We start from the raw sequence: 24415 nt of genomic DNA on the forward strand, positions 1-24415 counted from the left end.
CAGGTGATTCTGATATTCCCATATCAAATTCTTTCAGCCTTACACCAAAAGACTCAACCTGATTTCTTTGTCTTGCACAATTATGATCACTGCGCTTATGCTTGTGTTTTTCCTGAAGTTCAGAAAGTGAATCAAAGCAGCTTCTTTTTAAAATTCAAGACAGAATTCTGTCAGATGCAGAATTTCCCCAAATATCTTCATAAAAAATGGTAAAAAACTAAACTGCAATGTCTGCATGTTCAGTAATTTCATTTTAAAATAAGATTAAACATTAATAGCAATATAGATTTTTCAAAGAAAATTTTTCTTTTGCATTGACTTTGCAATTGAGGACATGGTAAGAAACATTCCTTTTCTTGTGACTACAAACCCATCAGAGCCCAGCCTGACCTATGGAGGTGGGTATGCTGCTCCACTCCATTTCAGTGAGACCCTCCTGCAGAGCTTCTCCAGCTCTGGGGTCCCAGCACAGGAAGGACAGGGAATGTTGGAGTGGGTCCAGAGGAGGCACAGAAGTGATCAGAGGGATGGAGCACCTCTCCCACGAGGAATGGCTGGGACAGCTGGGGCTGTTCAGGCTGGAGAAGTCTCTGTCCTGCAGCCCTTGGGTACTTACGGGGCTTATAAATAAGATGAGAACAGACTTTTTAGTAGGGCCTGTTGTGATAGGGCAAAGGGTAATGATTTTAAATGAAAGAAGAGATTTAGCTAGATAAAAGGAAGAAATTTATTGCAATATGAGTGGTGAAACACTGGTAGGGGCTGCATCCCTGGAAGCATTTCAGGCTGGGCTGCAGGACCCTCTGAGCAAACTGATCTGCTCATTGCAGGGGCTGTTGGACTAGGTGGCCTTTAAGGGTCCCTTCCAACCAAAGCCATTCTAATGTGAAGGACATTTGTCTTAACATACTGTAGTGTGGTAAAGTAGGAATTCAAATGTGCAAAATGATTACAAGGTCTCATTCCTTACTGCAGTTCTTGTTTGTATACTGAAGACAGGCCCTGAAACATCCAGCATATGTCCCATAGCAGTAAGAGTTTGTGAGCTGGATGTAGGTCCAAACCATGTTGTAGGTGATGCTTGGTTAGGTCTTCAGATCAGCTCCTGTATCAGTGAACACAGGCTAAGGAGCTTTCATTAGGGCATACAATTCTTTTCTAGATAAGCTTCATTTAATGCCTGTGTTGCTTATCCCTCTCTTTGTGACTAAGGGGCTCTTGGGTCTTTTAAGATTACAGAGTTGCTTATGTTTCTCTGTGAAATAAGAGTCTTCTTTATGTCAAGTCCTCTTAGACTTGAATTCCATGATCATGACTGAGTATTTCTTTCTGGAGTTTTGCAGTTTTGGGGAATTGGGAACTGCACTGAGGAGTGTAACAGGGCTTCACTCAGCTTCTGTGAAGAGGCAAAGACAGCTCTGCAGGAACCTGTGTTTTCTTGGAGTGCTCTGTAAGGGGTGTATGTATGTGGACAGTCACTCAGAAAGGGACTATGGGGGGAAAAGCCTCAGATGTGAAAAGGCTGTAATAGACCCAAGGGCTGCCCAGAAAGTGCCCAGTGTGCACTGCATGAGCTGTGCACCCATAAAACAGCGACTCACTGCCCAGCCCCTGAATGGACAGTAGTAATAGAATGGGTTCTGTCAGGGCCATCTTCCACTGCTGCTTTGCAAGTCCTGATGAGAGCTCAGAGATTTAAAAAAAAAAAAATTGTTAGAAAGGATGTGTGCTTTCTCCTTAATGAATATCATCGTTCAGCCACAGCCATGGGAAGGTTTTTTGAGGTTTGGTGCAATGTTAGTCAGCTACTCCAGCATCCCTTAGAGATAGTGATTGCCAGCACAGAGAGTGCTGAGGAAAGCCTGGCATTCATTTTCTGAGTCAGGCATTCCTAGTTAGGTACATTCCAGACAATGCCTGTTTCCTGGAAGAAGCTTTAGGAGATCTTATGGTTACTCAGAAGTGCACTGTTAGCACAGCAGCCAAGGTGAGGAAATGAAATGTTCTGTGGCCAGCATGCTGCTAGTGCCAGAGAATGGCACCTCACTGGTTACAGGGGAAATGTAAATGGTCAAGGCCACTCATTCACAAGGGACAATTTTTCAACATGGCAGTAAAAGCAGAAATTCTCCAGATCAGTTTCTCAGGAAGCATTTCAAACATGTAATTACACAGAGAGAATGTTTTTAAAAATAGAGCTCGTAACAGTAAAATGCTGCCCAGTATTATTGTTAATGCAAATTACCAGCTATGCATTTCAATGTCCAAGCTTAACCAAAGATATGTAAAACATTCACTGCAGTCCTGCAAGGTATGAGATGACACTTGAGAGCAGCTACATAGAGGCAGGTGTGTTGTTCTGCTGGGCTGTAACAGAACTGCCTCTGGAGCATCAGGATGCTGCTCCCCTTAAGACACTTTTCACTATTCACTTGCAAGGACTGCTTAATGCAGTGGTAGCTGTCAATTTGGAATAACTAGATAGTTGATCCAGGGCATATGCAGACTTCTCTGTAATTTTTTGACTCTAAGCATCCCATTTTTGTTGTGTTTTAGCGATTTTTGTGGGCTTGATCTTGCACGGGAGCATTTGTATGTTATCTGGATAACATTGTAATCAGGATATTGATGTTACAGAAATAGATTAGGTTAGATAGTACGGTTAAAGGCAATTCTGCCATGTGAAATATGTAGGAAACAGGTTGGTGGTTTTTAAGATAATACATATTAAATGCTGCAGAATGTAATGATTAATGGTAAAACTTTTTTAAAAAATTCTGTATGAAGGTGGTTTTAGTTGAAAAATATAAGCTGGATTGAAATTACAGTTACCAATATCCCATTAGGGTATAAACTCAGTGGAAAGGAATGACTTTAAAATAATAATAACTGCGGGTAACTAGAGCACTAATAGTCATCCTAACAATTATACCAAGAACAGTGGAAACAAAGTCACCAAGTCAAAAGTTTTACAGAATTCTTTGTTCTTTTTGGAAGATAAACAAGTGAGCAGCTGTCCAGGTTTTACAGAGACAAACAAGAGGTCAAAAGGCTCCTATACTCTATGCAAGATGCTTTTACTATTCTTATGTTCATGGAAGCAGTGACTGAGGAACCCAAGTTCTCTAATTCTGTAAGAAGTGGAGAATGTGCATTGAAATTGTTGTTCTTAGCACTTTAAAGCATTTATTAAAAATCCTTTCTGCTGAATGGGTATCCTCTGTGCTGTTTCTCTCAAAATTCTGGCACGGAGACCACAGGTTCCCTCAAGAGTTTATGGTGTTAGGCTTTTTGAGTTTGTTTTGCATATTGTTCCTTGATATCCATGCACCATGATGTATGAGATATCTATCCCCCAGCCCCTCAAAAACTGAAGCAAAGCATTTGTTTTTCTTTTTTGTTTTACCTAGATAATTTTATTTCAACTAGATCCTCCCTGCACCTCCATTCAATTCTTAATATTCCTGTTTCTTTAGCCAACAGTCTTTTACTGTGTGTTTCCTTTGGAAGGTCAAACTTGGTTTAGGTACACATTCAAGAGCCTACAGCATAAATGCTTTTTCATATGTTTTGGCTTTCTCAGAATACCCTTGGATGGGTTCCTTTTTTTTACTTCTTTTGTTGGTTGCAAATCTGGCATGGTTTTTCATTCTGTTTTAAAGAAAAGTAAGAATTCATCCCTAACAGAGCTTGAGTTTTTCAGTACACTTGGTTTCTCTCAGTAAGAGACATCACAGCAGAATTCATTATCTTACACCCAGCAGAGTTACAGGAATTTTTAGAATATGGACCTCTAGGACAGGAAGGTAGCAAGTGGTGAAAACCTTTCAGTGAGTGTCTAGTTTAAATTCTAGCATGGCTTTTACTAATGACAGAATTATCCTACACTTGCAGGGTTTTCTGCCTGTTTTTACTTCTGTAGTCCAAGTGAGTTAGAGCCTGTCCAGTGTAGGCAATAACAGGCATGAATTGAGCCTCTGTTTTAAAGTTAAAGAAGACAAAACAAAACAGGGAAACACATGAGAAAGGCAGACATTTACTGCAGTCCTATTGTTTGTTTTTCCAGGAGGGCCTTGAGACCTCATGGAACAGACAGACAAAGAACAGTTCATACAGCCTTGTTAAACTTCATTGTTGTTGGTCTGAAATATAGAAGTGATGCTAATCCATTAAAAATGGCTATTGAGAAGTTTTTTATCAAACTTTTTCTTCATGTTTTTCTATCCTACACCAACTGCATAAGAGGCAGAACCTTTGCAGCAGTAGTTATCCACTTGGTCCTGCACCTCCCAGCACTTTCTGGTTGTTTCTGACCTAAGCAGGACAGGACCTTTCCTTCTTCAGCTCCTTGTCAGCTTCAGTCGTGTCACCCAAGGATTGATACATCTAGATGCAGTGTGACTGCAAAGGAATGTGTTCATGTGATGTCTTTTTAAAAGAGTGCACAAAAAATACCTCCTCTCTGTTAAGGATAGTGGCACATTCTTCCTTTTTCAGGTTGTTATCCTGAGTCACATGTTAGTTTGTGGTGTAGAACTCAAAAAGGATGTGAGTTACAAGTGTCTAGTGCTGTAATCAGCTGTGCATCTCTGCAAGTAAAACCTTCTGACAGCTGCTTGTCCCTACCATATTATTTGGTTTTTAACATCTCGAGTCACAATCACTAACCTTGAAGTACCATTATGGGAAAACTTAAAGGACTATCCCACATAGGTTACATTTAATATCTTAATTCACCTACATACATATTTTCTAAAAATGTATATGTTCTTTACAGTATATCTGGGAAGCCTTCTCATAATGTATAAATACTTCTTATAATGTATACCAGTATTAGCATCATAGAGTCAGTCATTATTATTATGACTCTACCTTGCATATTTCTTACCAAAATGCTCTGTGCTGAACAGTTTTGGGATACACTTAGCATACATTTCAATTTAACATGCAGACATTTTTAAAAATGCTATTCTCCATTTAGTATGAGGGGAGTTTGTCTTCCCAAATAAATAAAGCAAATCCCTCTTTTCTGGCAAACAGCTATACATGTCAATTTGATTCTACTTCATGTTTATGTACGATGTAACAAAATTCTCAAAGGTCTCAGTTTCATTAGTTTAGGGCCTTTAATATCTTCAGCAAATCGGAAGACTTCTGGTTCTCAGTGAGATAATGTTGCTGACTTTGTTGCTTTACAGAGTAAAAAGCTGCTCAGTAGTCTGTCTGTTAATAATACCCACTTCTTGTTTTTTCCTTGAAAGTTGCATCCATTTGTCTTAACCTGTGGGCAGGATGTTACCCTAAGAAATATCTTTAGTTTGGAGTTGCTCCAATTGCCATAACAAGCACCTGTTCTTAAAAGCTGAGGTATTTCCACTAGGTAAATAGTGGAAATTGGTAAAAATACAGATAGGTTATTGATTTAAAAAACTGACAGTATGTTCACATTGCAATTACCTGCTTTTGTGTGTTTCTACATTTCTGCACTTTGAGATTAGCAGGTCTTAACTTCTTGGTTCTTTGTACATCTTTCTGACTGCTGCCCCATTCCCACACTTCAGGCATTTGCTCAGGCTTTACAGGGAGATTGCTGATTTTAGATTCTGGATTCTTTTTTACATACCAAATGAACAGTGACTAGAAAAATAAGTACCTCCTTTATCCTCCCATGTGCAAGTCCAAAATGGCCCTTTTGTGGCCACATGTTCTGTTATTTCTGTACAGAGAAATCATCCAGAGGTTGAGGAATGCCAAAAGCAGCTGCCCTCCTTCTGAGGAACAGCACGTAGAGCTCCTGTGCTGTTTTATGGATGTGCTGGAGGAGAGATTCCCTCTAATTGCAGCTATAATAAGCTTGTGATGCTGCATTGGTGTGGTCAGGCCAGTCTTATGTACAGGTGTGATGGGGGAAGATTTTTTTCCTCTCCAAAGCAGCAGCTCACATGCACCCCCCTGGTGACTCTAACAGAGTATAAATGGAAGTGGGTATTTGGAGTAGTAGCAGGAACTCACTGCTTGGGCAGTGCTATGTTCAAACCTGTCATTTCTGTATGTTAGCTCATATTATTTTTCCCCCCATTTAATTCTTTAAATTCTTTTAATAACTGCTTGTTTGTCTTTCATTTTAATCAAAATATTATGGTTAATGGTGCCTTCTTTTTAAGGCAGAAATACTGCAGTATCTTTTGAACTCCATCGTAATTTTCACTGTCACACATTTCACTTGTCTCAATCTCTTCTCAAGTGAGGGGAAGGAGGAGAGAAATGTGCACAGAATACTTGCTCAGGGAAAGGACCTCAGAAGATCAGCAGGTCCAACCTGCTGTTGAAAGCAGGGTGTTATCCAGGGCCCTTTTCAAGATGTGTCTGACTTCACTGTTTGCTTTTTAATTTTATCTGTTAGAACTAGAACAGTCATGGGCTATTGATGGGTCAAACAAAGTAATAGTGTGTTAAACTTACAGAAGGAAGCTGCTTGCTACACCTCATGCTGCTGCTAGTCTATAATACTTCCTCTATTGTTGGCTGTTTATGCCTCATTGTTTACATTCAGCACAGGAATGTATGACCCATTTTTTCCAGTTAAAAATGGACTTTTCTTTAGGATGGCTTAGGTTTCCAGTTTAGGTGTCAGCTAATGGAAAGAATCTTGTGTTGTGTTTTCCTTGAGAAAAGAAAGAAAAAAATAAAAACATTATGGGTGCGCTCAGACAAAAATAATAAATTATTTCAGAAATGCTGATACATATACAGTGGTGATGATGTCCACTGCATACTGCATCCATTGTAAGATCCATATGCAGTTATCCATCCTGGCAAATCTCTGTTGTCTTCTGCCCAGACTACACAGCTGTAGGCATCATGCAGGGCTGTGAAATAAGAGCTCCTCAGCAGCAAATTGCTGCATGGCTTTCCATGGAAATCTCCTAGTGCTGGGATTACTGGGTCACACACAGGAGTCAATATGCTTATGGATGGCATAAACATTTGAATTACAATTACTTTAAATGTCAGTTCTTCCCATTCTAGGGATTAAATTATGTTGCAAGTGTTACACATGATTATGCTTTTAATTGTTCACAGAATTACCCTTCTCTTTCAGAAAGACAGAACCTTCTAGAATTATTTTATAGCTTCGGTTTAGTGGTTCATTGGAAACTTAAGCACATAACAGTATTTTTTCTGGAACGTTAAAATCTTTGCTGAGGGTTTTTTTTTTTTTCTTAGAGCAAGAAAAAATGATGTGTATTCCTTCCTTGCCATTTGGTGCTTACTATCTAATATAAATTATATTCTCAGAGAAATGGAATGAATATTATGCTGTTAAAAGGGAAGGACTGAATTACTGGAACCACAACTGGGAAACACAGTAAAAGTGTTACAAATCATAGATACTCTATTAAAATATGCCTCCTGCCACATGGCTCACTGGAGTAGGAGCAAGGCAAGCCTGGGGATGGGGAGTGCAGCTCTCAGAGCACTAAGTGCTCAGGCTGTAGCTGTGATGCTGCAGTCAGCACTGTCAGTGCTGGTGCAGTTCTGCCTCAGAGATCCTCCTTGCTCAGGCTGGCTCTGGCTGTGTTTCCCTTCACTGCTGGTCACAGTTATCTGTAAGGTCCATGGCCTAGTTGAAATTTCTCAGTTGCCATTACCACTGTGGAACCTTTTATCTGGTAGGAGGGATCGTTTTAGTGTGGGACAGAAAAGCAGCGAGGTCACTGCCAGAATGGCACTGGGCTTCAAAACCTAATGCTGATGATTTCTGTTAGATTGTGGACTGAGTTCTGCTGGCACGAGAGTGGGGCAGCAGTGCTGGAGTCTGTGGCATTCTGTTCTGTGATGTCAGTGTAGCAGTGTCTGATCTGCTCCTCTTGTGCATGTCCTTGCTGACAAAGCAGTGTGATAGTGAACAAGGTTTGGGATTAATTGGTTCTTTATCGTTTCCTTGAGTTCTTCTGGTTTCTGTTTTTGAAATTTCTTAATATTCCATTGGCATGTTTGAGTTACGGTTCTGCTTCTAATGATGGCTTCCTTCCATATTTTAAAATTACCATTACTTGCCAACTTGAATCACACCAGGTTGTTTCCTTGAAAGTGTGCTGAGGGTTGGACTGCAGTTGATGAAGGGAGGTGGATATAAGGGGGCATAGTAATAACAGGGAAACTGACTCACAAAAAACAAAACAAACAAACCTTGTAAAAATTCTTTGGAGAATTGAAAAAAAAAAAAAAAAAAAATCCTTCACTGAGCCTGGCAAGCTGAAGATGGTATCTGTGTTTCCTTTTCATCTGAAAAGATTCTGTAGAGGTTTACAAAACTGATGCTGCCTAATTTCCTATGAAACTCTGGGACTTACAGCCTATTCTTAAAATAGAGACAGAGGAGTCCATTATATTATCAACAAAATCAGTATATATGAGTACTGAAGGGAAGTGTGTTGCAGCAGAGGAGTGTTGTGCATCCTCTAGCACATGGATTGGGTTGAAATTGCTGTTTTACTGCACCATTCCTCCAGTGTAGCCTAGCAAACAGCAACAGGGCCTCCAAAGTAATTGCTATAACAGGTACTTCAATTATTAGGAAAGTAGAGCAGTAATATTAATTTAAAATTAGTTTGTTACTCTGAGTGCCTTGTGATCCTGGTCTTCGTGAAGTAGTCTGCATAGAATTATAGAAAATAGAAGAAAATGTGATTATTTAGCATGTTGAACATAATTCTTTGGAAAATAGAAGCCTTCTTTCTTGCTGAACATGGTCCAGCATGAAATAGCACATGAGAAATGATCATGGGCCAGTGTGATTGGGCCTTTGAAATCTCCTGGAATCTGCTACAGTGTTAAATCCACCCACAGAAGGAGTCAGAATTCCATGTTAGGATACAGCAGAGCAAGTCCACTGAGGGATGAAGAGCTGCTGGAAAGCAGCCTGGGGTGCACTCAGAGCTGTGTGTCCCTGAGATTGGCTTTGTCACCCGACATCCACCTCGGGCAGCCCAGGGCCCATCCCAGCAGCCTCATCCCTTGCTGTGCTGTTCATGGCCAGCCCCCCTGGAGGAGCATCCTGTCCTCATTATTGTTGTTATTATTATTATTATTATTATTATTATTATTATTATTATTATTATTATTATTATTGCACTGCCTGCCTGTGTCGCCTTGCAGGGCAGGCACAGCCTTGGCCCCAGTAATTAGTGTCAGAGCTGCCTGGGGGGCTGGCATCCATGTTTCCTCTGCCTATATGTCTTGTATTAATCACACCTCTGCCTGCCTTTTGCCTACTTTGTGATCAGTGTGTGGTCTGTGTGTGGAGGAAATCAGATCAGCAGGTGTCAGCCGTGTGTGTTTCTGATGTCTTCTCAGAATGGGGATTGGACCCTTGTGCCCTAGTGAGAAACCAGTCTGGCATCCCACCATGGCTGGGAGCTTGGCTGGCCCCACAGAGAGGCCGTGTCAGATACACTCTGGAATGCTGTGGATTTGGAAAGCTGCATTCCAAATGCATAAAGAAACAATCATTAGACTTAATTAACATTCAGCAAATGAAGAACAGACATGAATAATTGTTTGATGTTTTAGTGAAGAAATGGTAAATGCAGCAAACAAAGGCAAAGCCATCGAAATACCTGGGTTATGTGCTTGAAGTGATGTGAGGTCACACCAGTGCCCGGGATGCATGGGAGTGTGGAGCTCAGTCTGGCCACTCAGAGGGCAACCAACAAAACATCTGCTTGTCACCTTGGTAAGTGGAGCCAGAAGCAGAACTTACCCAGATTTTAAGCACAGCAACATCAGTGGAAATTGTGAATTAATTTACCAATGCTGGGGTTTGCAGTTAACCACTTACTGCTGAAATGGAGCCAGTCTCCAAAAGAGATGAAGCCTGAAATTGTGTATGCCTAAAGGTAGGCTTTTCTTGGTGGTTCCATTCCATTAATGCAGTCTGAAACCTTGCATCTTCCAGCTTCCTCCATCTGGGACTGGTCTGCTTGATTTGCTTGTGCAGTTTATAGAATAAACTCGCAGGTCAGAAATCAGGTGACTCACCCTGGTTGTCCTTTAACTGCAGAAAGGGAGTTATTTTTTCCTGAATGAAAAGATCATCCTATCTGATAGGGTTGCTGCTCTCCTGTTGGTCCTGTTTCCATGTTTGGGTTATTAAACGGCATATTAAATTGCATCATGCATTTGTAGAACATGCTGAATTTATAACTCACAGGACTGTTTTCTCCCTCTAAAATTCTCACATTTCTCACCTGGTAGAGAAAAACTAAGATGAAATTTTAGGTTGTGTTTAGTTCATTAGTAAAAACTTCTTTGTCCCCTGATATTTCTCCTCTAGAAAGCTCAGCAGCAAGTACTACTTGCAGCCTGGCTCTATAGAGATGGCATGGTTCAGTCCTGCTCATCCAGTGGGACTGCCAGATCGCTCGGGGCTTTGGCAGGCAGCCTCTCCCTGGCAGAGTTTGGGTTTAGGCTGTGATACGTTTCCGCTCCTTTTTGTTTATTCTTGGGTATGTTGATGAGCTCTGAGATTTTTCTACTGCCTGGGGAAGGAAAAAAGTTGAGCAGTATTAATTGCTAGAAAATACCATCCTCCACAAAGAGAAGGTAAGAGGAACAATTGAAATTCCTGTCAGGGACCATTCAGCAGCCCACACAAATAGCTTACCACAAGGATGTAGCATAGCATTCTTTGAGGACTCATGGTGTTGCATCACAGGCATAGCTACACATTGTCCTGCCTCACACAGTGATGTTTCTTTGTATCCTCTTAATTTCTTTTCCTTCCCCTCCTTTTTTTCATTTCTTTTATATTTTCTCTCCTTTTACCTTACAGTTTGTCTTGTATTGTTTATAGGCAGATTCTCCTATTGTGCCTCATGCTAAGGTAGTGTAAAATTGTCTTTTGTAAAGCCTGAAAACTGGCCTCCCCACAGGGTGCCAGTCTTTTTGGAAAAGGGTAGCTAATGCATACATTCTGATTTTTATTTTATCTGTCCTAAGATAAATGCAAATGCGTACTCTAAAGATACTGAACTAACTCTATCAATACTGTCTCCTGTGCAGCTCAGGATTAACTTCAAATAACTCTGTGTTCATTTGTCTGATCTGTTGTTGAAATATCCACAGCTGGCAACTGGAGGGTGCCTTCAAGCAGTCAATCCCAGCCCATTCCCTTTAGAAAGTTCATTCTTAAATCTGCTTCATACATCTCCTTATGGCATGTTAAAGCACTTCATGTCCATCAAGGATGGATGACCTCCTTCTCCTTTTTTTCTGTGTACTTAAAGTTTGGATTTGTTTTGTTTTGTTTTTTCATGTCATGCTGATGCTTGTTGGATCCTGCTCTCCAGTTGTGTCCTTCCTTTGGGAACTGCAGTGCCCAGCCTCAGTTGGAGGCTCAGGTCTCAGTTGAAGGGAGGCCATATTTCAAAAGGTTTGCTCTCTTTGTGCCTGCAGATATTTACAATCTGGTTGCCTTTGTTTTCAGGAATGTGATGCTGCTGCATGCTCTTTAGCCTGTGCTCCCCTGTAATTTGTAGTGCTCTTCTAGCAAGTATGTATCATGTGTGTTTTTCTCTTTGTATTAAAAAAAGTACCCATACTCTGTTCTGTTATACATTTTTTTAAAATCTATTGCCGTGGGATAAAAATATTTCTCAGTGCCAATTATTGCTTAAATTTAGGCTGCTTATGGTTAGTTTGTTTAGATTTATTAGTTCTTGCTTTTCACTTACTGTTCAAGTCAGATAATACTGGAGATTTCTGAAAGACTAATTTCAGCCCATGCAACCAAGCAAGGTTTTTCTGAGTTACAGTTGGTTGCAGTAATTCAGCTTTGTAGGTACCACAGTTAAAAATAGAAGTGGGGGTTTATGTCCCAAAATGACTGGTGAGAACCTCCAAGCTCCCCCTAGTTGTTTAAGCAAGTGCACTCTGATTTATTGCAGCTACAATAATCAGAGCGTTGGAAATTGTGATCTATGAAAAAAACACTGAATGTGTTAATCCTAATTAGACCAGGGAACAGAGAACTAAAGATGGGAGAAGATGGGAGAGCTGTTTTCATTGATGTAAAATGTTGTTGCACAGGACTGGAGAAAAATCTGTGTTACGTATTCATAATGGATAGAAACAGAATAAACTCTGACTACAAGGGGAAGATTCAGGTTGGACATGATGTAAACCAAATTTCATACATAAGGTTTTGGTCAAACTTTATATGTATTTAAGGCACATGTGTTTGACTTTGTGCCAGTTTTATCTCTGCCAGTCTGTTAGCAGATGACAGAGTTGTGTTAAGTCTCTCCTGTTTCACTGGCCAGAAGAGGCTGTCAAAGCTGCATATTGTGAAAAACATGCAAAATACTGATCTGAATTAACTTTCTCATTTGATGTCTTAGAGGGGAAGATTCTGTACTGCCCTTCACAGAACTTGTTCACAAAACCTTCCCAGATGGAAGAACTAATTTCACATACAGGAATTTTAGCATCTATAAAATTTCTAAGAAAATCATGTAATAAATAATTTGTTCAGAAGCTAGACCCAAACAAGTGTTCTTTGAGGGGCAGCGGTGGTGGGGGGGTTATGTGTGTTTAATTCTGCTTTGCTTGGAGAGCCTGCTTGGTAATGAAGGCTCTCAGCCTCCCAAAGCACAATAAAATTTGTGATTTGGGACATATGAATGCTGGTTTGCACAGTGGTGGCTTTAATGGGTTTCTTAATTCCATGTCAGCTGGCACAGATCATTCACTTGAACATTATTGGTTACTGAATGGCTGAGGGTGGGTGGATGTATGTTCTGGGCATCTGAAGCCTCTTGATAATTAAAAGTAGGAATGAAAGTGATGCATACAGGATTCAAAGCTAGGGTGGTTTTATTTCCATTGTCTGAGTGTCTGGGAGGAATAGCTTCGAAACCAGAAATTTGTGCTTAACAATTGTCAAGTTCTGGGTGGCAATGTGTGGGAAGGATGACAGCAGTGGTACCTGTACTTTGAGAAGCAGGCTGTGCATTACAGGGTGCATTTCTCAGTGAGGCATGAGTTTGTGATGGACAGGCTTACTCTGTGTATCTTTCCTAAAGATGATGTGTTTTACTTGAGCTCAGATAGTGCAGAGGGTCGGTTGAGACTGAAGAGACATGAGCAGATGTTGAGGTTGTTGTTAATAATTTCATCTATTCCAGTTTGAGAAATGCACTTATCATTGGCAACCTTTTGCTGAGGAATATATTAATCTATCCGAGGGATTTTTTTTAGTGTGATCATTTAGCATAATTCATGTAACAGAAACAGATTGATTTGGCATGTTAGAAATATTTTCTGATGGGCGCCACCATTGCTCAAGCTTTATTCATCTGATAAACCTACATTTCTTGTGGATTTCTGAATTGTCTTTTTTTTGTCTCTTGTTTCTTGTCCTCTCTGAGCCCTGAAATCTTTTTAACACAGTCAAAATGAGATATTCACTGCACTTTTTTACCTTTAATATATTGATGTATTCCAAAAGCAGTTTCTTTTCTGCATTTCATCTGCCTGGAAACAATTATTTTGTTTTGGCTTTGGGATACGCACTCCTCCACAAAAATTGGAGGCTTCTGGAGAGGAAAGGGAGATTCTGCAAGAAGGCAGACTTTATTATGTGGTTTTAAAGTGTAATTTCAACTCTCTGGTTCTGAGAAGTAGATTTATTTTGCCACACCTCACTCTATCCCAGGATGCTGTGTGTTGCTGCCAAGGAACACTGTTGGCTCCTGCCCAGTGCTCTTTGTGCCAAGAGCCCAAGGTCCTTTTCAGCTGGTCTGCTCTGAAGTCAGGCAGCCCCAGCTTGTTTTGTTTGTAGCTTCTGCCTTCCTAGGTGCCAATATTTTCATTTTCCCTTGGTGAGTTTTAGAAGGTTGCTGTCAGCCCGTTCCTGCAGAGTGCATCAGTCCATCTGATGGCAGCCCTGCAGCTGTGCCCACTGCAGGTCCTGCCTGGGGCAGGTGAGAACGTGCAGAGTTCCTGTTCCAGCAGCTGCCACAGCCCTTGGCAGGGCTGTCCTGCAGCCCTGGCTCCAGACACACCCCTGGGATGCTCCTCTTGCTCCAGGTCAGCACAGCCTGGGAAGCACTGCCCTCTGAGCCTGGCAGCCCAAGGCTCATGGGCCAGCCTGGTTACAGCACCTGGGAGATGGTGGAGAGCCTTTCTCAGTGACAGGCCATGGCACTGCAGGAACTGATAGGAGGGTGAGCAGCCTGTACTTGGCCAGTTTATTCCTCTGGCCTTTATTAAAAATGGGAACCATTGTGCATTTTTGCAGAGGCAAAATACAGAGCCCCTCTCTGGTAACCTTTGAGGTTAGCCAGGCTGACAGTAAAGATGGTTTAGTTTAACACATACAGTTGAGAGAGAGAAAATAAGGTCTAATCTCTTCTCATTTTCAAAGGTTGAGGTGGTGTTTAGAAATCTGTTTCAAACACAGCTATAAACTGCTCATATATAAAGCCATATATGATTTGCTTTATGAAGATTACTAGCAAAAGAACAAGGGCTTAATTCATTTTTCATGATCCATTTTTAAACAGCTTAGTAAGTATTTCCATTATAAATGAAATGTCTTAATTAGCTTTCCACTAGATGGAGCAAATGTATGTCAACCCAGCAGAGGAAACGGGGAATACATTTTAGATAGCTGAAGAACAAATCACTTGTATTTAAACCTATTGTTCTATTATTGTTAATTATTAGTTTTCTGAGTTTAAAATGGAAGCTTCTAAACCTTATGGTCACTTTTCCTACTTAATAAACATAAGCAAAGGCTGTGCTTTGCATGAAGCTGTGTATCAGTTGTCATGGTTCTTGTGGAATCAAGGCAGGGGCTTGGGCTACAGCAGAGATGTGTGATTGACCTATGTTTGATCATATTTTGTTCTTAGGGATTTAAAATTCTTTTTTAAAAGTTATACCCAAAAAAGTGCTTCCTTGAAATAAAATAACTGGAAAAAAGTAAAGAAGCTTCCAGGTTCCTAAGTGATTTCTTAGGTAACCTGGGGAAGGATTTTCAGCCCTGAAATCTGAGTTTCTTTTCTGGTCATGCTGTTGGTTTTACAACTGTTAGCTGTGGCAGTTTTGGAGAGAGGCCCAGGGCAGAATGGGCTGAGGGTCACACGGCAGCAGCCAACATCCACTGAGTGCTGTTCTCCTGCCACAGCTGTGAGAGCCCACGGGCTTGGGGGTCACTGCTTCTAGAGCTCTGAGAGCCCACGGGCTTTGGGGTCACTGCTTCCATGGCTGTGAGAGCCCACGGGCTTTGGGGTCACTTCTTCCACAGCTGTGAGAGCCCACGGGCTTTGGGGTCACTGCTTCCATTGCTCCGAGAGCCCATGGGCTTGGGGGTCACTTCTTCCACAGCTGTGAGAGCCCACGGGCTTGGGGGTCACTGCTTCCAGAGCTCTGAGAGCCCACGGGCTTTGGGGTCACTGCTTCCATTGCTCCGAGAGCCCACGGGCTTTGGGGTCACTGCTTCCAGAGCTGTGAGAGCCCACGGGCTTTGGGGTCACTGCTTCCATATCTGTGAGAGCCCACGGGCTTTGGGGTCACTGCTTCCAGAGCTGTGAGAGCCCACGGGCTTTGGGGTCACTGCTTCCATATCTGTGAGAGCCCACGGGCTTTGGGGTCACTGCTTCCATGGCTCCAAGAGCCCACGGGCTTTGGGGTCACTGCTTCCAGAGCTGTGAGAGCCCACGGGCTTGGGGGTCACTGCTTCCATGGCTGTGAGAGCCCACGGGCTTTGGGGTCACTGCTTCCATATCTGTGAGAGCCCACGGGCTTTGGGGTCACTGCTTCCAGAGCTGTGAGAGCCCACGGGCTTTGGGGTCACTGCTTCCATATCTGTGAGAGCCCACGGGCTTTGGGGTCACTGCTTCCATGGCTCCAAGAGCCCACGGGCTTTGGGATCATTCCTGAAAGGTGAATTTGTCACCACCCAGCTCATAGGCCAATAGCTGCCTGTGTCTCCAACAGCCTAGACTGGCTCCCCAGTGGCCCAGACTGGTTGAGTTATATAATTACCATGTATGTAATTACTTATAGAATTACAATTAGGATTATTTACAGCCGTAGGGCCTCCAGGCCAGCTATTAGCCACCACAGTTTGTAAATCTAACCCTGCTTGTATCTTTGGACCCTTTAGGCTTCAATACTATTACTAGATGGGATTTTCAGGCAGCTGTCAAGTTTCCCCCAACTTTTTAGAGTTAAACATGTGTTCAGAGCTTTTGTGCAGCATAACTAGGTCAGTATTTCCTGCAGTAAATCTCTCTTTGAATTGCTGTAGGCATCATGTGAGAGTGGCATACGTATACAGTACTGTCGGGGAAATCAAAGAGGAAGCAATGAAAACAGGGCTGAAATGCGTGTTCCCAGCACAAAAAATGTACTTGGGATAGAAAACAGGTGCTAAAACTCTCTGTGCCAATTTACTTAGCTGTGCCAACTTCACAGATTCTCTTTAAAAGGATTTTCAGAGGGCAGTACTCAGAATTTCCACTTTAAACTTTTCAGTTATGCTCCTCAGCTCAGATCTTCCCCGTATCCTGCCTGGTTGTTGAGAAGCCTTTTATCCTAATGTATGCCCTGTGAGACCTGGAAGCACAGGAATTGTCACATAGAGTCAGGCTATTGATCTGCCTTGCTGTTTCTAATGGTGATTAATTTTAACTTTTTTGGTCCCAATCTCCTGGAGCAGAATGTTCTAAGATGACTTGTGAAACAAACAAACAAAACCTCCAAGCATCCAGTAACAACACAGCAACTTTTGCCCATACTGTGGGTTCACAGCATTTCTTAGTTTTAAAACATGTATGCTTTATCCTGTAACATCTTTTTTTACTAAAAATAGTTTCATCTTTCAGTGTTAAAGGTCAATACTTATTCTCATAATTAAATTCTTTCTTTTCACCAAAGATTACATTTTCACTGATCATAACGGGAATTACAACTTCAATATCTGAAAAAGCATTTTGCAAAATTTTCTCTGTTAGTAACAAGAAATGTCTAGTACCTACATTTGAAAGTAAAAATGTGTGTGGGCTGTGGCAGGATAATGATTTTACTATTGTTTGATGACAACTTATTTGGCAGTGCTTGGTGACATAACTGCTATCAAAGACAGAATTCTGCTCTCTGGCTTAATTATCATTTGCTGGTTTTTTGTTAATAATATCCCCAGTAATGTGTTATGCTAAAGATACCATTTTAACAGAACTGCCAAGAATAGATTGGACGAATAGGCAGGTGATAATCTTTAACAGAGGGGATGTTATTTACCATGGTATTGATATGTCACAATATTGACAGATTAAGAATGTAGTATTTTAATTTTACTTTTATGATGTGGGATTTATTGTTCTCAACACTCAACTGCTTTTAGCAAAAACTTGATAAGTACTTTAAAATACTAGATAGCAACAATTATGTGGGGCTCTTACTCAGCTAGTCAGAAAAGATAAACAATGCATGTGGTTTCTTGTTGTCTTTCTAGTGCATCAACACTCTTGCCCTGGCAGTGTGTCATCTGGCAGAATTGTGTGTAAGATAATGGTGGTGTTGTGACTAATATACAAAAATATCACTCAGTAGCTAAATATTTGCAGAGCATGACATTTTTGCATTGGTGGCACGTGTCACAAATGTAACTGTGGTTTGTCACACTGAGTGAGGTGCAGCCCAACAGGATGAGATGTTCGAAATCTGGCTGTTAGGCAATTGTCCACAGTAGAACAGGTAATCTCTGTAAACCATTGTGTGCTCATTGAAGGACAAAATGGACAAACTCTCATCCTCCTACAGTGCATGCAGCATGCATTTCTGCTGCTGCTGTGGGATTTACATAGCACAAATAACTGCATTTGCAGTAGTAAAATAAAGACATCACTTATCAGCTTAGCTCCTGTTAAGGTGTTAGTCTGCTCTGCATTTTAGCATTGATCTGTGAAAAAGAATGACTGATGGGGCTGTTGAAACCAAGATAAGATAAAGTATAAGAGCATATAATAACAGTGTGAAGGTCAGCATTTAATTGAATGTTAGATGAGAGAAGATAGATTCCTTTTACACCATAATGCCTGTTTGTCCAATTATGCTGCATATCTTGAGATTTTAGACCAGGCTCTACATTATATTCTAGCAGGTGAAGCCCTTTATTGGCAGGATTGCCAGTTCCATAGGGGTTGTATGTGACCTTGAGAAGCAAATGATATAGACAAAGTTCTTTGGAGAACCACTTCTGAGGAGGGTTTTCATAAAAAACTTTGTGTTGGAGAAGATGCTGTGAAACTTAGTCAAATTGTTCTACAAAGCTTGGATTAAAAACCAGAGAAATCAAAAAGCCTATTTGCAACCAGTTTAGGAAAACTGGCAGCAATCTAAAGAGTAGGGCCAGACCTTGGTTTTATAATTATTTATAATTATTCCCTTTAAAATCCTCATAGAAAAGCAAATTAAAAGGCTTGTCATCAGAGAGTGGTTTTCATTTTCATAGATGAAAAGGTAATTCATATCCTGAAATCACCTGGGTGCAATAGTAATGATGTGCTGCTGTGGCTTGCAGTTGAGTACCAGCAAGGTGTCAAATTCATCAATATTAGACTTTGCTATAAATATGACTTTGAGTCTTCAGCCTGAGTTTTTCAGTAGCAAGCCCACTGAGAATGCAGACTTATTACGATCATTGAAATGTGAGAAGTACATGCTACTTGTGTAGCTTGTCAGCCACAGTAATGGAATTACAGCCTAGAATTGATGTGTAGGAATGTACTCGAATGTGTTTTTGTCAGGATCAGCAAAGGCTTTTCACGAAGGACTGAAATCTCTTTCAGTCCTGGGCCAGGGGCTGGGGCAGGTGTCCTGCCTGCCCTTGTGTCTCACTTTTACTGCCATAAGCTGCTCCATCACTTTGTTTCTAGTGTAGGCTTCATCTTGGAAGGAATTTCTCCCCTCCTCCAGCACTTCCACAGGAGACTATTCAAGAGTTCTGCTCCTGTGACAGCTGGAAACTTAATTTTTGTTTGTCCAAATTTGTTTCTAGACTCCATTTACCACTGTGTTACATATGAGTCTGTAGGTTGTTGCTGAATGGAGTCTCGTGCTTCATTTTACCCCTCAGCATTTACTGGAAATCCCATACTTCATATGTCTCACAGTGAATTTGCCATTTATGTCTTGTACTCATTATGTCACTGAGTACAGTACTCAAATCTCTCCCTCTTCTGTCACTTGCCTGTTAGGAGTCTTAAACAATACTCTCAGCTTCCTTCCATGCTTCTCACTCCAATCCTCCAGCTGTGCTGTTCTCCCTGTGCACAATTTCTTCTTATTGATGCCAGCACACTATTTTGTGTTGCAAGTCCTCATGTTCATACCAGTTTAACCATGCAGTCATCAGACATTCCCTTTGAATAGACATGTGTTAGCACATGGAATATTCCTAAAAGCAGATACAGGTGTGTTTCAGGGATTTAATAAATAGTGGATCATGAGAGCAACATGAAAAAAAACAAATTTTGCTCTGAATTGCATAAAAGAGCTTCCAAGGAGAGAAAACAATTAAACAATTGAGTAACTACCGTTCTCATTATTACAGTGGGGAGTTTTTTCATTTTTTGATGTGTCTGAAAATGACAGCAGCTTATGGTTTGTGATTTAAGGTTTGATAAATCAGCAGCTTATCTCTGCTTGAAATGTCCTTAGTCTTTAATAACTGGCTAGGTTTGTTTTGTTTTTCTGAATTCTGTGGTACTAACAATCCAAGACATGGCAGATGTGGGCTGTGGAGAGAATGACTTGGGAAGAGCTCGAGAGGAGTGCAGTCCTCTGGCTGGGAGAGAAATCTTTGTACAGGAAACTCCTCATCCCAGCCACAAACATGTTTTACTGACAGGAAAAGGGCATAGGCAATTTAAAACCAAAAAGGTTTCTGACAGCATTTAGCCCACGAAGGGTTCAAGTGAGCAGCACTTAGACTCTGAGTCAATATTCTGCATATGATAAAGAATTGGAGAGGGAATCCCTATGCCAGTGCCACTGGAAGGAGATCTCTATGATTTGCAGTTTGTAAAGTGCCAGATCAGATTAATACAGTGATGATTTAATCTTTGGAATGCTTACCTGAGACTGCCATTGAGAGTTGTCTTATCCTACTGTCCTTTTGCTGACCTCTTTGTTAATGTTTCCATGTTGAGGCTAGTAATATTTTCATAGCTTGACTTCACAGAGAAATGGTGTCAGTGGAATTCTGCAAAATTCTCTTGATGGCCCTAAAATAACCTTTTTGTAAATATATACAGTTTGTCATGGGGTAACAATGGCATAAAGGTCTTAAACACATTACCTAAAATTCACATATCTATAATGTGACTGTCTTAAAATTATTAAGCATTCTGCCCTGTCACAATATTTTGAATTCTGTGTTTTAAAAAGAAACCAACCCTTTATTGGAAGTGTGGGATTCTCAAGTACCTCTTCACCCCAGAAGAAATGGTGCTCTGCTGCCATTAATCCAGCTTTATGATCATTGGGGGAAGAAATTCCAAACTAGTTTTTTTGAAACCCAAGAGTTGCAATGTGGTATTTAAAATTGTAATTGTAACCCAAGTGTAGTTTAAATTTAAAAGGAATTATTTTTTTCTGTAAACTTAATTGAGGCTCTTACCTGCCTGAGGGAGTCAGTGTAATCCTGAGAAGCTGAAGTTACTCTGTTTTAATATCCTTTGTTATTGGTCCTCTAATAAGAGCGTCCCTAAATGTTTCAATTAAAGGGCGTTTGTGATTGGTTTTTTTATTGTAGGGATATCCATTACCACCAAAATTTAATTTTGCTTTCATACTGCAGGTTTTTCCAACAACTTTTGTATGGTAACAGCCTTAGGCTACTGTGGAATTCTTACTAGGTCTAATTCCAGCCTTAAAACTGAGACTTCATAATGGTGTTAGTCTTTGCCTGAAAATAAGATGTTCCTCTCCCTCACTTTGACAGTGTAGGTTTATGCTTATCTTTGTCCAGAAATCGATTGTCTGTTTTTGCGAAGAAGTTTAAGTGTATTTGTCACCTCCAGTGTTCTATTTCTGCCAACTTGTACACCAATACTGAGTTATTTCTTGCAGTGTTATCTCATAGAAATGATGATTTTCTTCAGTGAGTGAAATTGTCTGTGTGCTGCTGAAGCAATGGAGCACTATTTGAGCCTTGTTTGAAGGCTGCTGTTGAACTCTGTGGTTAATGTACCACCTCTGACCACGGAGGTTCTTTCCCAAGGGGCACAAATGCACACAGATGGATTTATTCAGCTTAATGCAGTCCCATTACAGTGCTATGGACCCAGAAATAAAATGACAGAACCCTGCAGTGTCCCCCTCAATAGATCTTCTTTGTATATGCCTTGACAATAAAAACATGAAGGTGAGAATATACAGCAAGTCTGGATTAAAACATTATATATGACTTGATTGAAAATCGGGTGAAAGTAATGGCTGGGTTATCTGATAGCCCAGGTCTTGTCATGTTTCTCCTGGAATGTCAGGCTTTTGGGGGACTCAGAACATGAGGATTTCCCCCTAATTGGAACTCTAGATGTCAAGGTGGTGGTAGATCTGTCACGAGTTTTGTAGAGCTTGGTTCTGTGTACTTTTGCTTTTTAGAAGTGTGAATTTACTTGATAAAGGAAAGTTTCTTGAGCTCAGGATTGCATTGGCAGAACCAATAGCAAGTGATTCACAATCCGAAAAAGTTTGTATGCTTCATTATGTAGTGTTTTGCTGATAGAATAAACTTGCTTTTAATGTTTTATTTAGTGTCCTTTATAAAGCCATGTTCAGTGTGCGGTTTTTGCTGTGTTATTTATTATAAAATTCAGAACTTGTGCATGAAACCCCTTTTAATAATATTTTGGTAAAAGGGAAGCAGTAAATAAATCTGAAGATCTGGATTATACAGAAAATTTCTTGTCGTAAATGAAACAGAATCATAGCATCAACTGGAAGTTTGTGTGGAAGGAACAGACAGTGGTATATTAAATAATGCCATGTATAAAATAGCAAATTAAGGACACTTACTTTTTCTGGTTGTGCAGGAACTCATGCTGCTTAATAGAGTTGGTAAGTGACACCTTCCCAATCCATCCTTGTCATGTAAAGGTTTCTTGTTAGACACCTTTGCTACCACCACCAATTTGCACACAGGGTTTAGTACGGGCTCCAGCAGGGCTGCCTGGTGTTTGTCAGCCCTCAGCTCAGAGCAGATCAGTGTTTGACATGAGCAGCCAGCTGCCCAGTCTGGCAGACCATAACCCTGTCCTGCCTTTTCCGCAGACGCCCGAGGAGCTGGAGGATGTGTCTGACCTGGAGGAGGAGCAGGACGCGCGCAGCCGTACCAGTGTCCAGACCGAGGGCAAGACTGACCGGGTACGTGCAGCCAGGCCTGGAGGAGCGCCGTGAGCTGGGGACGTGCTGCTGGCTCTTCTCCTGTGAAGTCGCTTCACGTTGGAAGTGCTCCTGCTGGCAAGACACAAATAGTAGTTTGGACTTAGTATCAAAATGTAGTAAGATCCACTAAAGCTTTCAAAGGTTACACTTTCACGCAGGGTCGTCTACTTCTCAGCTAAATCACGGTACTTCTTTAAAGGGAGTGCTTTTCTTTGGAAAGAAAGCCATAAATAACACATACTTGAGAGGACACAAAGCAATAAGTAGATGCTGAAGACAGTGGCAGGTAGGGAGCTGGCTGTCAGCAATCACAGGCACAGACTGGTGCTGTGGGGAGATGTCTCTGGGATGTGCTTCTCCTTGTGAGGTGGAAGGGACTGTTGCACACGGACTGTGTTAATACAGCTAAAACCCCCAGTACTTTAACATTATAGTACGGGCATTTATATTTTGCCCCCATTTCTCCCTAAAACAGTACAGCTACTGTAAATGTTCCTTTTTGTGGCATCTAGATAGAGGTAATGGCTTAAAGCCTGATTCTGTAGTTTAGAAACAATTTTCCTAGATTTCAGGTCCTGTTATTTGGGCCATAAATGGCACATAACCCCCCAAAAGCAGTAGAAAATTATAGCTTTGACTAAATTATATACATATGCACTTAGGCTGGAGTAGGATATTGACAGACACCTGCACAAACTTTTTTTTTTAAAAAAAATGTCTTAACAAATCTGTTTGCTGCTGCAGCAGCAGCATACAAGAGCAGTGATTGTAGGCCTCTTTGTTTGGAGTGCTCTTTGATATTGATATTTGAAGATTTATTCCCAGAAGCTGTTTAGCAATATGAGGGATCTTTGTAGGGAAGGTAGATGTTAAGCTTTGGGCAGTGGGTGGTTTTGTGTGGTGCAGCAGCTTTGTGTCCTGTTGGAAGGCTGTTGTGTGCAGTGCTGACGCCAGGAGTGACTGTGTTCCAGAAGTCCTTTGGCAAGATTGCAGAGCAGCCTTTTTTCCTTCTTGAGTTCTTTCTCTTGGGCATTCCAGCTATAATAATTCAGTTTAATTTATACATATCTGGCTCCATATTCATTCTGCATAGGAGCACTCTTGATTCCTCTTGCTTTGTCAAGAGTGTTGTAATTTCTTCGATGTCACATCTCTCACTGCTCCAGTGGGGAACTGGTGCCTTTTTTCTTTCTGTTTTTATCACAGCATATAATACCAGACGTGATGTGTGTATGCCACTTGTAACAAATGCTACATCTTAACTAGCAAATCTTGTTTCCCTTATGTATGAAAAAGTCATGTATTATTAATCACACCTTCAGACTCTATCTCCATAAAGAGAGAGAGCAGAGATTAGTGGTGAGATAGTAGAACTAAGATTTGACCTCGTACTTATCTTCCTCACTCATCTTGAAAATGTTACTTCATTGATCTTTCCTCTCAGATAATTTCCCTTTTCTGAGATAAATATAATAGTGCCTGTGGCACCATCCCATGCTGGGGGATACAAGGGCAGTGTACTGTGAGATCTCTGGGTACTTAAACTGGATAAAAATGCTGATGATTGTTTGTAGGTGATTTTACATCCTTGAAGAGGAAGCTCCTTAGGATCAAACCCTTAGCTGCTATAGAAACAGGTACTGTTCATGAATCCAAGGACTAATGCAGTTTTTCCCAGCTGAAAGTTAGCTCTTCCTCTGGTGTTTGTGTGTAATTTGTGGAGTCAGCTCTGGAAGCTTATGACAGACTTATTTATGCTATCATGATCAGTGTAATTGTACTGAGGGAGGTAGTGGCTTGTTATTATGGGATTCTGTGTTGAAGAGAGGGGTAAGTAAGATTTTGCCCAGTTAATTTTCAACATAGAGAACAATGTACACGTTAATGATCAGGTAAAAGTACTTTAAGTGTTTGAAGTTAGTAAATTAGTGATGAGAACAGCTTAGCTTAA

At 41.0% G+C, this 24415-nt stretch overlaps 1 protein-coding gene across 1 annotated transcript in view; it reads left to right on the top strand.

Moving 5' to 3' along the window:
* Positions 1-24415, top strand: part of CTNNA3 (catenin alpha 3) — a 412512-nt gene that overhangs the window by 330525 nt on the left and 57572 nt on the right. The window contains exon 14 of the mRNA XM_077784793.1: positions 22351-22443. Coding sequence (XP_077640919.1) covers positions 22351-22443 — 93 coding nt within the window. The remainder of the gene's footprint in view (positions 1-22350; positions 22444-24415) is intronic.

This window comes from Lonchura striata, chromosome 7, assembly GCF_046129695.1.
Source record: "Lonchura striata isolate bLonStr1 chromosome 7, bLonStr1.mat, whole genome shotgun sequence".
NCBI lineage: Eukaryota > Metazoa > Chordata > Aves > Passeriformes > Estrildidae > Lonchura > Lonchura striata.